General features: G+C 44.5%; 1 protein-coding gene across 4 annotated transcripts in view; it reads right to left on the bottom strand.

The window, feature by feature from the left end:
• Window positions 1–16,033, bottom strand: part of NSMF (NMDA receptor synaptonuclear signaling and neuronal migration factor) — an 84,612-nt gene that overhangs the window by 48,262 nt on the left and 20,317 nt on the right. For 3 of the 4 annotated variants that reach the window (XM_074973829.1, XM_074973827.1, XM_074973828.1), the window contains exon 3: window positions 4,251–4,721. The exons of the other annotated variant lie outside the window; for it this stretch is intronic. In XM_074973829.1, coding sequence (XP_074829930.1) covers window positions 4,251–4,721 — 471 coding nt within the window. The remainder of the gene's footprint in view (window positions 1–4,250; window positions 4,722–16,033) is intronic. 4 annotated transcript variants of the gene reach the window in all.

The following is a 16,033-nucleotide window of genomic DNA, read 5'->3' as shown; positions in this document are numbered from 1 at the left end:
AATCTCCTTCCTTTGAAGTTTTTAAGGTCAGGCTTGACAAAGCCCTGGCTGGGATGATTTAGTTGGGGAATGGTCCTGCTTTGAGCAGGGGGTTGGACTAGATACCTCCTGAGGTTCCTTCCAACCCTGATAGAATCATAGACTATGAAAATATTCCAGATAACAGTTTCTTTTCAATTTTTCCCATACAAGGCTTTGGGGGGGGGCGGGGGGGGAAGGGTGGCGGGGAACAGAAAAAACCCCTAATTTTTCCCCAAAATTTTCTAGTTTTTCCAGACCCTCATCTCTCTATCAAAAACCTCTTACAAGGTGCATATGGAGCATGCTATTAATCCTATCACTCTCACACAGGACAGCTGTTGGCTGTTTACAGCAGGGCAGCATTTGATGTGAACTTTCAGGCTGTGAGACAAGCCACAGGACCCCTCTCTGCAAAGAACAGGAGTAGGTCTCTGAATTGCAGAATGAGAGACAGATGAGCGAGTGACTGAGGTTTCTGCCTGCCATTGAGAAAGCAGCACGAGCAGTGACAGAAGCCAACTGGCCTTCAATAAGCTCACATATAAGTGAGGAAAACTGATGCAGTTAATGTCAAGAAATGTGAAGTTGCTGTTTTTGCTGAGGTTTAAGAGCAAGGTTCTGTAAATCTCTTGCAGACGTGTGTAATTATTACTCTTGTAAGCAGTGCTACTCACATGAGAAAGCACTATTAATGTAAGGGTTTGCAAGATCAGGCCCAATGCCATGCAGTTGGTTCTAGTTCTTCTGCGTAAACAGTCTTCTTACTATACTCATTCTCAGAAGTAAAGTTTCAGGAAGGCAGAGGCTATTTGTCTGTTTAGCAGAGGCCATTTCCCCTCACAAGGTTGCATAGCTGAAAATATCTCTCTTAAAGTCTAAGGAGGGAAAGTTTGAGAAGATCAAAATGAGGAATGGAATCTTTCAAGTACAGCATTTGTTTGGCTTTGGGGATTTTGTTTTGTTTTTTTTTTTCCAGTAAGTGACATTGATAACTGCATTTTATAACCTACCATTCTCGGGGCTTTGTCCCATTGATTCATATTGATTAATCTGTAAGAGCTCCATTCCAGCAAAGTGCATTCTTTAATATTCAAAAAAATGGTTAAAGACATAAATATATCAAGTTCAAAATGTTACCCCTTTACCTTCCCAACTCAAACCAGCTCTGGTGGCTCACACTGGACCCAAATTATTAGCAGCGTACGCCCATTACTACCTACACAAAACCAAATCCCAAAGAAAATTTGGGCTCTCTCTCTGATAAGACCAACCACAGAAACTACATTCTTATTGTGCTCTCACACAACCCTTCTCTCTTTGTCATTACACACAGAACAATCCTGTACCCGGGCAGAGTCACGTGTGACAAAAATGAAGGAAAACTCTTCTCATTTTTTGTATTGAAGAAACCGAAATAATAAATTAAGGCCAACATTTTCAAATGTGGGGTTTAAGGTTAAGCATAGATACCCTATGATAGATACTAAATAAAGGTGACCTGGTTTTCACTGGCCATGGATAGTATTGGGAGCTGTGGTGTTCAGTACCTTGAAAAATCCGGGGATTTTTCTTTACAGTAGTCTACGTATGAATTTTGGTGCCTAACTTCAGGTAGCCAGGTTGGAAAATGTGGCCCCCACCTAACCCTCATGGCATTTTGCACGCACACCACTAAGGGCAGGATCCGGGGAAAAGCCATTGTTTGAGCTCCCTTATATTTTCTTCTCCTTGCATATGAGGCCCGAGCCCTCCTGTAGTTAACTTGGCACCTGTCTCTTAAAGGCTGTTTGTAAAAACAGTCAAGAAAACAACGCCAGCACCTTTGCCACAGTCAGACATCTTCCTTCTCACTGACATAAACTAGAGAAAGAGATCGATGTACAAACATTGCATTAAATGTAACACACTGCGTACGAATTGAGGTATAAAATGTGATTAGTTGAAACAATAGTAAAGAATAAAATTGTCAAACACATAGAAGAACATAAATTGTTGCGCAAAAGTCAGCATGGTTTTTGTAAAGGGAGATCGTGTCTTACTAATCTATGAGAGGTTTCAGAGTAGCAGCCGTGTTAGTCTGTATCCGCAAAAAGAAAAGGAGTACTTGTGGCACCTTAGAGACTAACAAATTTATTTGAGCATAAGCTTTCGTGAGCTACAGCCCACTCAGAGTTCTTTGTGGGGGTCAACAACCATGTGGACAAGGGGGATCCAGTGGACATAGTGTACTTAGATTTCCAGAAAGCCTTTGACAAGGTCCCTCACCAAAGGCTCCCGCACCAAAGGCTCTTACGTGAATTAAGATGTCATGCAATAAGAGGGAAGATCCGTTCATGGCTTGAGAACTGGTTAAAAGACAGGGAACAAAGGGTAGGAATAAATGGTAAATTTTCAGAATGGAGAGGGGTAACTAGTGGTGTTCCCCAAGGGTCAGCCCTAGGACCAATCCTATTCAACTTATTCATAAATGATCTGGAGAAAGGGGTAAACAGTGAGATGGCATAGTTTGCAGATGATACTAAACTGCTCAAGATAGTTAAGACCAAAGCAGACTGTGAAGAACTTTGAAAAGATTTCACAAAACTAAGTGATTGGGCAACAAAATGGCAAATGAAATTTAATGTGGGTAAATGTAAAGTAAAGCCCATTGGGAAAAAATAACCCAACTATACATACAATATGATGGGGGCTAATTTAGCTACAACTAATCAGGAGAAAGATCTTGGAGTCATCGTGGATAATTCTCTGAAGATGTCCATGCGGTGTGCAGCGGCAGTCAAAAAAGCAAACGGGATGTTAGGAATCATTAAAAAAGGGACAGAGAATAAGACGGAGAATATCTTATTGCCCTTACATAAATCCATGGTACACCCACATCTTGAATACTGCGTACAGATGTGGTCCCCTCATCTCAAAAAAGATATACTGGCATTAGAAAGGTTCAGAAAAGGGCAACGAAAATGATTAGGGGTTTGGAATAGGTCCCATATGAGGAGAGATTAAAGAGGCTAGGACTTTTCATCTTGAAAAAGAGGAGACTAAGGGGGGATATGAAAGAGGTATATAAAATCATGAGTGGTGTGGAGAAAGTGAATAAGGAAAAGTTATTTACTTGTTCCCATAATATAAGAACGAGGGGCCACCAAATGAAATTAATGGGCAGCAGGTTTAAAACAAAAAAAAGGAAGTTCTTCTTCACTCAGCGCACAGTGAACCTGTGGAACTCCTTGCCTGAGGAGGTTGTGAAGGCTAGGACTATAACAGGGTTTAAAAGAGAACTGGATACATTCATGGAGGTTAAGTCCATTAATGGCTATTAGCCAGGATGGGTAAGGAATGGTGTCCCTAGCCTCTGTTTGTCAGAGGGTGGAGATGGATGGCAGGAGAGATCACTTGATCATTACCCGTTAGGTTCACTCCCTCTGGGGCACCTGGCATTGGCCACTCTCGGCAGACAGGATACTGGGCTGGATGGACCTTTGGTCTGACCCAGTGTGGCCATTCTTATGTTCTTAGGAAAGCTTTAGATATTACAGAAATCAAAGAATTTCTTAGCCCCAGATGATGACATGATAGATCATTTTGCCTGAAGATGCTCACGGTGTGAGCAGCAAATAGAGCACTGAGGAGGGAAGAAGTACAATTGCATATCACTCTGTTGTGTCCATAGAAAGGCACTATATGGTGTCATTCTGCAAGGAGGACTGAACTGTGTCACTCCATCCACAATAGTGTTTCCAGGGAAGCAGCATATTACAGAGTGTCTGCCCAAGGTAGCGTCCATCAAAGACGCTTTACAGCATCACCATGCAGAGTTTATGAGGTGTTGCAATAGGCTTCCTTATCGACCCTCTGCGGCATCAACTAGTGCTGCTGCTGCCAGGCTGGGGGCTGAGCCAACAGCAGGACTCCCACTGGTCACATCAGGAGCGTTTGAGGCTGGGCGCTATCCACTCCGAGGAGCTTGCTCCTGCTGCCAAACAGAAGATCCCAATTGTGCATCCTCCTGACTTATTCTATGCTCACTGTTTTGCCACCTCCCTCTGCCCAGTGCCGGCACCACATACTAGCAAAGCACTCAAGGGGAAGCCCAAGGGATACTGATTCAAGTTCTCTAGGCCAATCACTGTTCCTGGAGATTCATTTCTGAAGCCAGGAGAGAGGTGCAGCAGTCCATGTCAATAGGAACCATTGTACCCTTTGTGCACACAGCATCCACACTCACTTACCAGACACTCGATCAATACTATACATCCTCTCCAGCTTTTTCCGACGCCATCCTGTCTCGCTGGGCTGGTGCTGCTCCAGGTCAAAGGAGTGCTGGGAGTGGGCTGCCAACCGAGCACAGGCTGGGCAGTCCTTGGAGCCCTGCCGACTGCCTGCCCAGCCTTTGCAATGCCTGCTAATGTTGTGAGAGCTGCCAGCGCTCTGCAGGGGCTGGCCATGATGGCAGTCCTCTCGGCCGGTGCCTTTCATCACCACCAGTTCCATGCTCTCGTTCTCATGGTCCGACAGCATCGGCCTCTCACCAGAGATAGTATACACCCGTGCCTTCGGCCCCTCACTCGGAATCTTCTCGGCCTGCTCCTCAGAGAAGCTCCTCTCAAACTTGCCATCTGAGATGACAGACAGCCTGCGCTTGTTCTGAGCTGCCTGCTGCATCTCAGGGGAGTCTTCATAGGAGTCCGCTAACAGGTGATCTGAAACAGAGGGTACACTTGGTATTTATCGCTTAGACCCTTGGCTTGCCCCAGGCACTGACATAGTAGGTGCTTTGGAGCTGTAGCCTGTGTTATCTGTGTAGAAGGGGGAGAAAGAGAGGAGGGCAGATACACCTGTGAAACTAGGCAGTAGAATGTGTACCCATTGCCCTCATAAATCTCGACAACTGGTGCTGAAACAAGAGGCATTTCTTGCAGTTGTGTCTACTTTATTTCCTTGCAAACGTCCCAAACACAAGAAAGGGCTGGAAGCTGACAGCAGGGGAACCAACATCTTCATGATTCTGGTCTTGAGCTTGCAAATGCTTACTCCCTGGAACAGTCTTTACTCAACTGAGCAGGCCTATTAACTTCAACAGGGCTGCCCATCTAAACAGGGGCTACTTAGGTGAGGGAGGTTTGTAGATAGGGCCCCTGGCTTGAGGAACAAACACCAAAGGCATGCATGCACCCAAAAGCATGCCCAAACCTTTCAGCCTATTCCCACAGAGCAGACCCCAGCAACGACCATGGGAGAGGGAGGAGAGTTGGAAGGGCATTCTGAATAATGGCACACAGACACGTACACACCATCCAACTTGGCTCTGGTACTGCCACAATGCACATGGCTTCAGACTGTTCCCAGAAAGCAGGGATTGCCTAGGTCAGGGGTATAGACATGGGCATCCGTATTTGCAGAGTGTATGTCCTCTGGACTCTGGGAACAAGCTATTGGTCTGGGCATTCTTCTTGCACTGAATTGTTTTCTGCATCTGTTATTTAAAAACAAACGGAAGGAGAGGGGGAAGCATCAAAGATTTCAGGCCGATTTTGTGCATGCACAGCAAATCCAAAGAGGAGTCAATCCCCAGCTGCGATGGGAAGACCTTTTCTAGGTGACACCACCAGCAAGCAGTCATCATTGTTTGTAAACCATGTTTGCATCCTTACAGAAGCTGCACTGAAAGGAAGAAGCAATGACTCCTTGCATGGCATAAATGTAGCCAGAGCTGAGAGAGAGAGAAGCTCAGCATGTGGAGGGGAATTACAGATGTAATCTCCTTTCAGAGTACATGCAGTAAGTGAAATGCCAGGAAATCTCTGCATTATTCTTTGCACAGACCCAACAGCTGTCTCCACCCATCTGCCAGCCCCTTTCTTTTTTTTCCCCACAAGAGCTGTTTAATCATTTTGTGGGGGGGTTGGGCAAAGGAGGTGCATTCCCTGCCAATTACTTTTTAATGAGTCCCCTAGCTGCTTCCCAACTGAAGGAAGGAGAAGCGCAAGGAGATATTAACATCTAACATGGACAATAAAAAACAAACCCAAACCTTTGCTTCATTAGACTTTTAATGAAAATGTTTCCTCTAGTGGCTGAGCTGTGATTAGAAAGAATCTCTAAAAGAGTTCAGGGCCCAGCCAGCCCCGTAACTACCCTCCAGAGAGTGCAGGAGCTGGCCTAGACGAATGGAGTAGCCTTAGGACAAAGATTTGCTGTGGTGCATCTGCAAATAAGTCTGCTCCATTGAATCATCCACCCCACCTCCTCATCCCTACACTTAGCCCCACTTTCCTTCCCTCCGTAGGGTCCCCCCATCTGACTGGGGGAGGTGGAGCAGCAAGACACCAGCGAAAGGAGCTCTTCAACTGCAGCCTTCCATTTCTTCTCCAGCTATCAAACAATGATAGAATACCATTTATTTTAAATATTTTTGGATGTTTACTACATTTTAAAATATATTAATTTCAATTACAACACAGAAAACAGTGTAAAGTGCTCACTTTATATTTATTTTTGATTATACATATTTGCCCTGTAAAAAAATAACTTTTTTCAATTCACCTCATACAAGTACTGTAGGGCAATCTCTTTCTCATGAATGTTGAACTTATAAATGTAGAATTATGTACAAAAAAACTGCACTCAAAAATAAAACAATGTAAACCTTTAGAGCCTACAAATCCACTCAGTCCTACTTCTTGGTCAGCCAGTCACTCAGAAAAACAAGGTTGGTTACAATTTGCAGGAGACAATACTGCCTGCTTCTTGTTTACAATGTCACCTGAAAGCAAGAACAAGTGTTTGCATGGCGCTGTTGTAGCCGGCGTTGCAAGACATTTACATGTCAGATACGCTAAAGATTCGTATGTCCCTTCATGCTTCAACCATCATTCCAGAGGACATGCGTCCATGCTGATGATGGGTTCTGCTTGATAACGACCCAAAGCAGTGCAGACTGACACATGTTCATTTTCATCAACCGAGTCAGATGCCACCAGTAGAAGGTTGATTTTCTTTTTTGGTGGTTTGGGTTCTGTAGTTTCCACATCAGAGTGTTGCTCTTCTAAGACTTCTGAAAGCATGCCCCACACCTCGTCCCTTTCAGATTTTGGATGGCACTTCAGATTCTTAAACCTTGGGTCAAGTGCTGTAGCTATTTTTAGAAATCTCGCATCGGTACCTTCTTTGCGTTTTCTCACATCTGCTGTGAAAGTGTTCTTAAAATGAACATATACTGGGTCATCATCCGAGACTGCTATATCATGCAGAATGCGGGTAAAACAGAGCAGGAGACAATTCTCCCCCCAAGGTGTACAGTCACAAATTTAATTGATGCATTATTATTTTTAACAAGCATCATCAGCACGGCTGCATGTTCTCTGGAATGGTGGCCACAGCACAAAGGGGCATATGAATGTTAGCATACCTGGCACGTAAATACCTTGCAACGCCAGCTACAAAAGTGCCATGCGAACGCCTGGTCTCACTTTCAAGTGACGTAAATAAGAAGAAAAGGAGTACTTGTGGCACCTTAGAGACTAACAAATTTATTAGAGCATAAGCTTTTGTAAGCTACAGCTCACTTCATCAGATGCATACAGTGGAAAATATAGTGGGGAGATATTATATACACAGAGAACATGAAACAATGGGTGTTACTATACACACTGTAACCAGAGTGATCAGGAAAGGTGAGCTATTACCAGCAGGAGAGCGGGGCGGGGGAGGGGGGAGAGGACCTTTTGTAGTGATAATCAAGATGGGTCATTTCCAGCAGTTGACAAGAACAGTAGGAGGGGAAATAAACATGGGGAAATAGTTTTACTTTGTGTAATGACCCATCCACTCCCAGTCTCTATTCAAGCCTCAGTTAATTGTATCCAGTTTGCAAATTAATTAAGCAGTCTCTCCTTGGAGTCTGTTTTTGAAGTTTTTTTGTTAAAGAATTGCCACTTTTAGGTCTGTAATCGAGTGACCAAAGAGAACGAAGTGTTCTCCGACTGGTTTTTGAATGTTATAATTCTTGACGTCTGATTTGTGTCCATTTATTCTTTTACGTAGAGACTGTCCAGTTTGGTCAATGTACACGGCAGAGGGGCACTGCTGGCACATGATGGCATATATCACATTGGTAGATGTGCAGGTGAACGAGCCTCTGATGGTGTGGCTGATGTGATTAGGCCCTATGATGGTGTCCCCTGAATAGATATGTGGACACAGTTGGCGACGGGCTTTGTTGCAAGGATAGGTTCCTGGGTTAGTGTTTTTGTTGTGTGGTGTGTGGTTGCTGGTGAGTTTTTGCTTCAGGTTGGGGGGCTGTCTGTAAGCAAGGGCTGGCCTGTCTCCCAAGATCTGTGAGAGTGATGGGTCGTCCTTCAGGATAGGTTGTAGATCCTTGATGATGCGTTGGACAGGTTTTAGTTGGGGGCTGAAGGTGATGGCTAGTGGCGTTCTGTTATTTTCTTTGTTGGGCCTGTCCTGTAGTAGGTGACTTCTGGGTACTCTTCCAGCTCTGTCAATCTGTTTCTTCACTTCAGCAGGTGGGTATTGTAGTTGTAAGAATGCTTGATAGAGATCTTGTAGGTGTTTGTCTCTGTCTGAGGGGTTGGAGCAAATGCGGTTGTATCGTAGAGCTTAGCTGTAGACAATGCATCGTATGGTGTGTTCTGGATGAAAGCTGGGAGGCATGTAGGTAAGCATAGCGGTCAGTAGGTTTCCGCTCTATGGTGGTGTTCATGTGACCATTGCTTATTAGCACCATAGTGTCCAGGAAGTGGATCTCTTGTGTGGACTGGTCCAGGCTGAAGTTGATGGTGGGATGGAAATTGTTGAAATCATGGTGGAATTCCTCAAGGGCTTCTTTTCCATGGGTCCAGATGATGAAGGTGTCATCAATGTAGCGCAAGTAGAGTAGGGGCATTAGGGGACGAGAGCTGAGGAAGCGTTGTTCTAAGTCAGCCATAAAAATGTTGGCATACTGTGGGGCCATGCGGGTACCCATGGCAGTGCTGCTGATTTGAAGGTATACATTGTCCCCAAATGTGAAACAGTTATGGGTGAGGACAAAGTCACAAAGTTCAGCCACCAGGTTTGCCGTGACATTATCGGGGATACTGTTCCTCACGGCTTGTAGTCCATCTTTGTGTGGAATGTTGGTGTAGAGGACTTCTACATCCACAGTGGCTAGGATGGTGTTTTCAGGAAGATAACCGATGGATTGTAGTTTCCTCAGGAAGTCAGTGTTGTCTCGAAGGTAGCTGGGAGTGCTGGTAGCGTAGGGCCTGAGGAGGGAGTCTACATAGCCGGACAATCCTGCTGTCAGGGTGCCAATGCCTGAGGTGATGAGGCATCCAGGATTTCCAGGTTTATGATCTTGGGTATCAGATAGAATACCCCTGGTTGGGTAAATCTCCCCACTATATTTTCCACTGTATGCATCCAATGAAGTGAGCTGTAGCTCACGAAAGCTTATGCTCCAATAAATTTGTTAGTCTCTAAGGTGCCACAAGTACTCCTTTTCTTTTTACGGATACAGACTAACATGGCTGCTACACTGAAACCTGTAAATAAGAAGCAGGCAGCATTATCTCCCTTCAATGTAAACAAACTTGTTTGTCTTAGCGATTGGCAGAATAAGAAGTAGGACTGAGTGGACTTGTAGGCTCTAAAGTTTTACGTTGAGGGCAGTTATGGAACCAAAAAAAAAAAATCTGTATTTGTAATTTAAATTTTCACGATAAAGAGATTGCAGTTCAGTACTTGTATGAGGCAAATTAAAAAATACTATTTCTTTGTTTATCATTTTTACAGTGCAAATATTTGTCATCAAAAATAATAATATAAAGTGAGCACTGTGCACTTTGTATTCTGTGTTATAATTTAAATCAATATTGAAAATGTAGAAAACATCCAAGATATTTAATAAATTTCAATTGGTATTCTATTGTTATAAGTGCAATTAATCATGATTAAATTTTTTGAGTTAACTGCAATTAATTGACAGCCCTAATCACATCCTTATGATATTAAATTAGTTATTTATTTACACTTCATTGATTGACAGACACACAGGGTGGGCCTGTCAGACAAGCCTGCATATTGGTGTTAATAGTGTGAATTTCTAAGCAGTCTCAAATTCTGCTTTCAGAACTTCAGTTATTGACACTGCAATCTGTTGGGTTACTCCAAATTTACACCAGTGTAAATGACAGCAGTACTGGCCTGACATATGATTCAACCTGTAAATTGAAATAATTGTGGCGTTAAAATTCCTGTGAAAACAGTCCTAGTTCTAACTTCATAAAAAGTGTGATGGAATTTGTTAAAGTTGTAACTGGAGGGGTGAATGGATGGATTTTCCTACATCTGCTCCTTTTCCCTGATTAAAAAGTGGTTTGACTCTAAAGAGCAAGGAGTTTTCACACAGAAATATTGTACATCTCTATAGGCCACCCCCATGGGCTGCCTCTCTCAAGCGAACGGGTGGCTAATTATTTCTCTTCCTAGCCAAATGCTTAGCATCTTTCATAACTACATGTAGGAAAAACAATTTCATTTGCCAAGGGAATAGGAACATTCAATTAATTCTTTTTCAACTGAAAGTTTAAATCCACAAAGGAAAGTTAATAAAAATGTAAAAAGTGGGGGGTTTTCATGCATCCATCAATTACATGAAATCACTGCCCTGCTCAGAAATGAATCCACGCTCATTACAGGTATGCTGAGTCTGTGTGCTGGATCATTCCTCCCACTATGCCTCAGTAGTCCTGTGGCTTTGTGTGCCCATTGGGTGTTTGAAGAGTCCATCTTGCAACTGCAATCCCTTTACGTCTTCTCCTCTGCTCCTGTGACGAATGAGGTTCAGTTGCCAGGCAGATGAGCACTGTGGTGGCTTTGGCTTGGCTATGACAGAGTGCGGGGTCTATGGTTTGTTCTCCCAAGGGGAGCAGTCAGAGCTGATACAGGAGCAAAGCTACTTCCCTCCAAAGCCGAATATAATATTAGCTGTGGTGATGTTCACGGCAGGGACAGAGAAGCAATAACTAGGAGCTTTTTTGGAACACCTTCTAAGAATTATCTGAAGCAGACCTCTGTTAACGCCCTTTTCATGGTCACTGCTGCTCAGTTTCATTTCATCTCCACATTGTTCTTGCCACCTCTCCCACAACCAGCTGCTCCGCCAACAGCTATGCCAGCCCCAGGGCAGTGACTCAGGAAACCTGATATTGTGCCCTCCTCTCTCTCTAGGCAAATGGGAATGGTGCAACCTGACTTATTAATCACTCCTGTTCTCCCTGCTTTTTTCCCCACACACAATAAACGCATTCCCGATAGAATCTCATCTACTTAATTTCATTGGAGCAGGCAGATTAGGGCTCCTAGAGTGGATTCCTTTTCAGCCCGATTACTGCTCCTTTTGGATCCAGTTTGGCTGTCTGGTAACACTGACTGGTATGCAATGGCACGACACATGGAGTTTGAATCTCAGGGCCAGACCCCAGCTGCTGTTCATCAGCATCACTTCACGGCACTTAGCAGAGCGATACCAATTTACACCAACTGAGGACCTAGCCTTCCACCTCCATGTCTAGTCTGTGCTTGGCCGCTCCTGCAGAGGTTGCTGACGCCAGGTAGTGTCAGTTGTGGTGGTCTTTTTAATGGGAACACTTGTCTACTGGGAACAGGAGACCATGAGGCTTCAGAACAGCTACCCACAGGAGCTGGATCTGAACAGGCCATCAAGAGGCTGAATGTTCTGTGACGTTGCACCCCATAAGGCTTTATGGAAATATGCTTATGAATGTATATATGACATAACTGGAATATGTTTTATGCTACATATGCCATGTAACATATCTCTGTAAAGGTTATGATCTACTGAATCTATTAATCCTATTTGTATGCATGTATCAATTTTGTATTCCAAGTTATGAATATTGGCTGTGTACTGGCTTGATTTTTAAGTAGCCTGTGTAAAGCATTTGGTCAGCTTCTTGAGAAAGGAATGTACAAATTAGGTGCCCAATCAAGAAACACTTAAAGGACAGTGAATCTTGTAAGGCTCCAATCCACACAAGAAGTCTACCTGAGGACATTCAAGGTAGCATGTAAGTAATGGCTGCTGCCTGTAAAAACTGAGTCATGCAGGAACATGTGACTTGCCCATGTGACTCCAAAACTCCATCTTGTAGCTGGATTCTACATAGGGGGAGGGAGGGGTGTCCACCTACAAGAGAAAGTCTATTTAAACTCCTGGGAGACCCCTCCATTTTGTCTTCAGCTGGTTAAGGAGATAGCCTCTCCACGCCCAAGGATACCCGAGACAAACTGGAACAAATGACAGTAACTGCAGGGGGTGTGAGTGATTGCTGGACCCAGACTAGAAGGAGACTAGTCTGTAAAAGGAAGCTTTCTGGTGAGGTTTTCATCTGTATTCAGTTTTCTTGGACATAGACTTGCGTGTTCTATTTTATTTTGCTTGGTAATTCACTTTGTTCTGTCTGTTATTACTTGGAACCACTTAAATCCTACTTTCTGTATTTAATAAAATCACTTTTTACTTTTTAATTAACCCAGAGTATGTATTAATACCTGGGTGGAGCAAACAGCTGTGCATATCTCTCTATCAGTGTTATAGAGGGTGATCAATTTATTAGTTTACCCTGTATAAACTTTATACAGGGTAAAACAGATTTATTTGGGGTTTGGACCCCATTGGGAGTTGGGTATCTGAGTGTTAAGGATGGGAACACTTCTTAAGTTGCTTTCAGTTAAGTCTGCAGCTTTGGGGCATGTGGTTCAGACCCTGGGTCTGTGTTGGAGCAGACTGGCGTGTCTGGCTCAGTGAGACAGGGTGCTGGAGTCCCAAGGTGGCAGGGAAAGCAGGGGCAGAAGTAGTCTTGGCATATCAGTTGGCAGCCCCAAGGGATGTGATCCAACCCGTCACATGTTCAATATCTCATTATCAGCCCTGTGATCCATCCAATCTCCCAGCCCACTAGCGTTGGTTTATTCACTCCAACACCTTCCTCAGAAGCTTGGACATGACACTTCTTTCCATACTGGTTTTGCTCATTCCTATCTGGCAAAGAGCGGCCGTTCCTTTTCCAATTTGCATGGAGCACAGGCCCACACAGCTCTCACATCATGAGCATCACTGATTAGACATTGCCAATGACACCAGCATAATTATCTGAATAACATTTGTTAACCCATTTGTAATCCCTTGACTGGATACAGAAACAGAACAAAAATACTTCTGTCACTGTCAGCGCAGTTTGGATTTTCACCCGCTAAAAAACAGATACTTAGACTCCAGAGGACTCTCTCGGCATAAAATAATTTTAACCCACTGTAGGTCAAACTGAGTGCATTGTCTGACCCAGTGACATGTTCCTTTAAATTGACCCTTTAAATGCCCTTTTATTTGACCGTGTCTCTGTAAAAGCAGAAACAGCATTTCCTTGCTCTTGCCTTCTTACACTGAGCACACTGTTGTACCGACTCAGGACCAGATTCTCAGCTGGCTGTCACCAATTTACATCAGCTGGGGAACTGGCCCCATATATCAGGCCAAACTCTGTTCTGTATCAGCCCTCTGACTTCAGTGAAGCTGTACAGGTTCTATGTCAGAGCAGATTTTGGCCCACTGAGTGAGGACAGCAGGAGATAAAAGGGAGCAAATCTGTTAGCAACCAAACTGAGGATGAAAGTGTCCTGGATACAGAATCCCAAACCCAGCACTGGAGACAAAGAAGAGATGGACATCTAGATAAACCCCACTGTTTGAGGGAGCAAAGAGGAAATAACTACCACCTCCGATTTCAGAAAATGGGTGTTTCCTTTTTTTGCAGTTACGCTTCTCTAGCTATTATAGTTCTCCAGCTATATTATAGCTTTGCCATTAAATGAAGGGACAGCTATTGCCTCTGGACCCTTAACTTTGTGAGATGAGAAGGAACAGCAGGGTTTGAGAACTTAGATCTGCAGCTTCTTTCAAACATGCACCCATGCTGTTCATGTTAGGGCAAATGAATGTTCATGAGCTATGGAGATACATGCTGCATCTGAAAGAATCCGGCAGAGTGATAGGGACCAGTCAGAGCCAGGCAGAATGTGAACTGAGCAAGTTTCCACTCAGAGAACTCTGGGAACACTCTTCAGTCTTGTTTGACACACAATACCCCCTGCAATTCCAATCATGAACCATCACATATCTCTGCTGAACTGCAACACCTGTGGTCATCCTCTTCTGGGCTCAGTGGTTTGAGCATTGGCCTGCTAAACCCAGGGTTGTGAGTTCAATCCTTGAGGTGTCCATTTAGGGATCTGGGGCAAAAATTGGGGATTGGTCCTGCTTTGAGCAGGGGGCTGGACTAGATGACTCCTGAGGTCTCTTCCAACTCTGATATTCTATGGTTCATAAATTTCTCAAGCTCTACCTTAAGGCTAGCTAGGTTGTTCCCCTACCAGCCGTTGCCAGTTAGGAGGCTGGTCCAGACCTGGCTCCTCTGATGGTCAGAATCCTTCTCTTTCCCACCTAAAGTTATTCATGGCCAGTTTGTACCCATGTGTTCTTGTGCGAACATCTCAACCTGGAGCCTCCAACACTGCTGCTGTGTGAGTGCCGAAGGGAGTTCTGGGAAGTCTAGAGGCACTCACCCCCCACAGAGTGGTAAGACTTGGAATGATTATTTCTTTACTACTTTCACGTGTGCAGCCTTTAAACATCTGCCTCTGTGAGTGACCGTTGGTTAACATATTCTTTCCCCTACTCTTCCTTGCAGATCATTACTCCAGAGGACAGCAATCTATTCTTCACTAACTCCACTCCAGGGCTTCACATGAAAAGCCTCCAGCTGGTAGCAATGACCTCATGAGGGTCAGCGGGTTTTGAGGTTCAAAATGCTAGTGCAGCCCACAAAATGTTGCTCATCTTGGGAGCCTTCCTGCACCAGGTACCTCCTGACTGATCAGGATAATCCAGGGATGAGGTGGAGACAGGAAGAGGAGGACAGGTTGACAAAAGAAAGACACACACACACACACACACACACACACACACACACACACACACACACCACGCATTATATTCTCAGCCATGAGGTTATGCATGAAGTTTACAGTAGGTCAGCCAGCATGGGCCCAACCCTCCCTCATAGCATCCAAGGACCACCAGAAAGATATCTCAGTGGCCCACAGGGTTGCAGAACCTTCATCCTCTACCAATAACACATCATCTAGTAGGACAGCTGGCCTATTCCAAAATGGCAGCAATGGTAGAAAAATGGCTCATGTTCCCATGCCTGCAATAACCAAATGCAGCGTGGCCAGTTATTCCCATGAGCAACGTGACAGCTAAGACAAGCTGTCCAACAGCAGAGAAGACCCGCCTGCTTCCTTCTAAACCCACCTGGAAAAACACCTTCACAACAAGACACAAAGCAGGTAACATATACCTGGACTGCCAGTCACCCAAGAGCTCACTCTCATGAAGCTACCAAATCCCATGTTTAGTTAGCAGGGACCCATCTCCCAAAACAAAAAATGTTAAGTGGTAATAAACACTCTCCACTCCTCCAACAAAAATCGTTCTTGCTGAAGTTACACACTGCGGTACTCTGCAGAATCCTGTCTGCCGATACGTACGACGGGAATTTAATTCCACAGGGAAGGAGGAGTCTACCTACCATTCACAGCTTCAGTGCCTGAGGGCTGGGCATCTGTCAACTGCAGAAGCATTGCAAACAGCACCCCAACCAAAGCCTTCCAAATGAATCACAGCTTGCCACACTATCCAGACAGTGGCAGCTGGCCCATCCTGCTGATATACAATTGGTTTGCAATGATTTATCGCACCCCCAGCTCCCTGCCCTATCACACACACACACGCACGTGAACACACTCACACTCTCCAGAGACACGCACGTGAACACACACACACACACACACACACACACACTCCAAAGGCAGAAGCTACCTCTGAAAGACAATAGATTATCAGGTCACTGGTGCAACACGAAGCAACAGT

The sequence above is a fragment of the Natator depressus genome, chromosome 16, assembly GCF_965152275.1.
Source record: "Natator depressus isolate rNatDep1 chromosome 16, rNatDep2.hap1, whole genome shotgun sequence".
NCBI lineage: Eukaryota > Metazoa > Chordata > Testudines > Cheloniidae > Natator > Natator depressus.
This window is presented reverse-complemented; position numbering and strand designations above follow the sequence as displayed.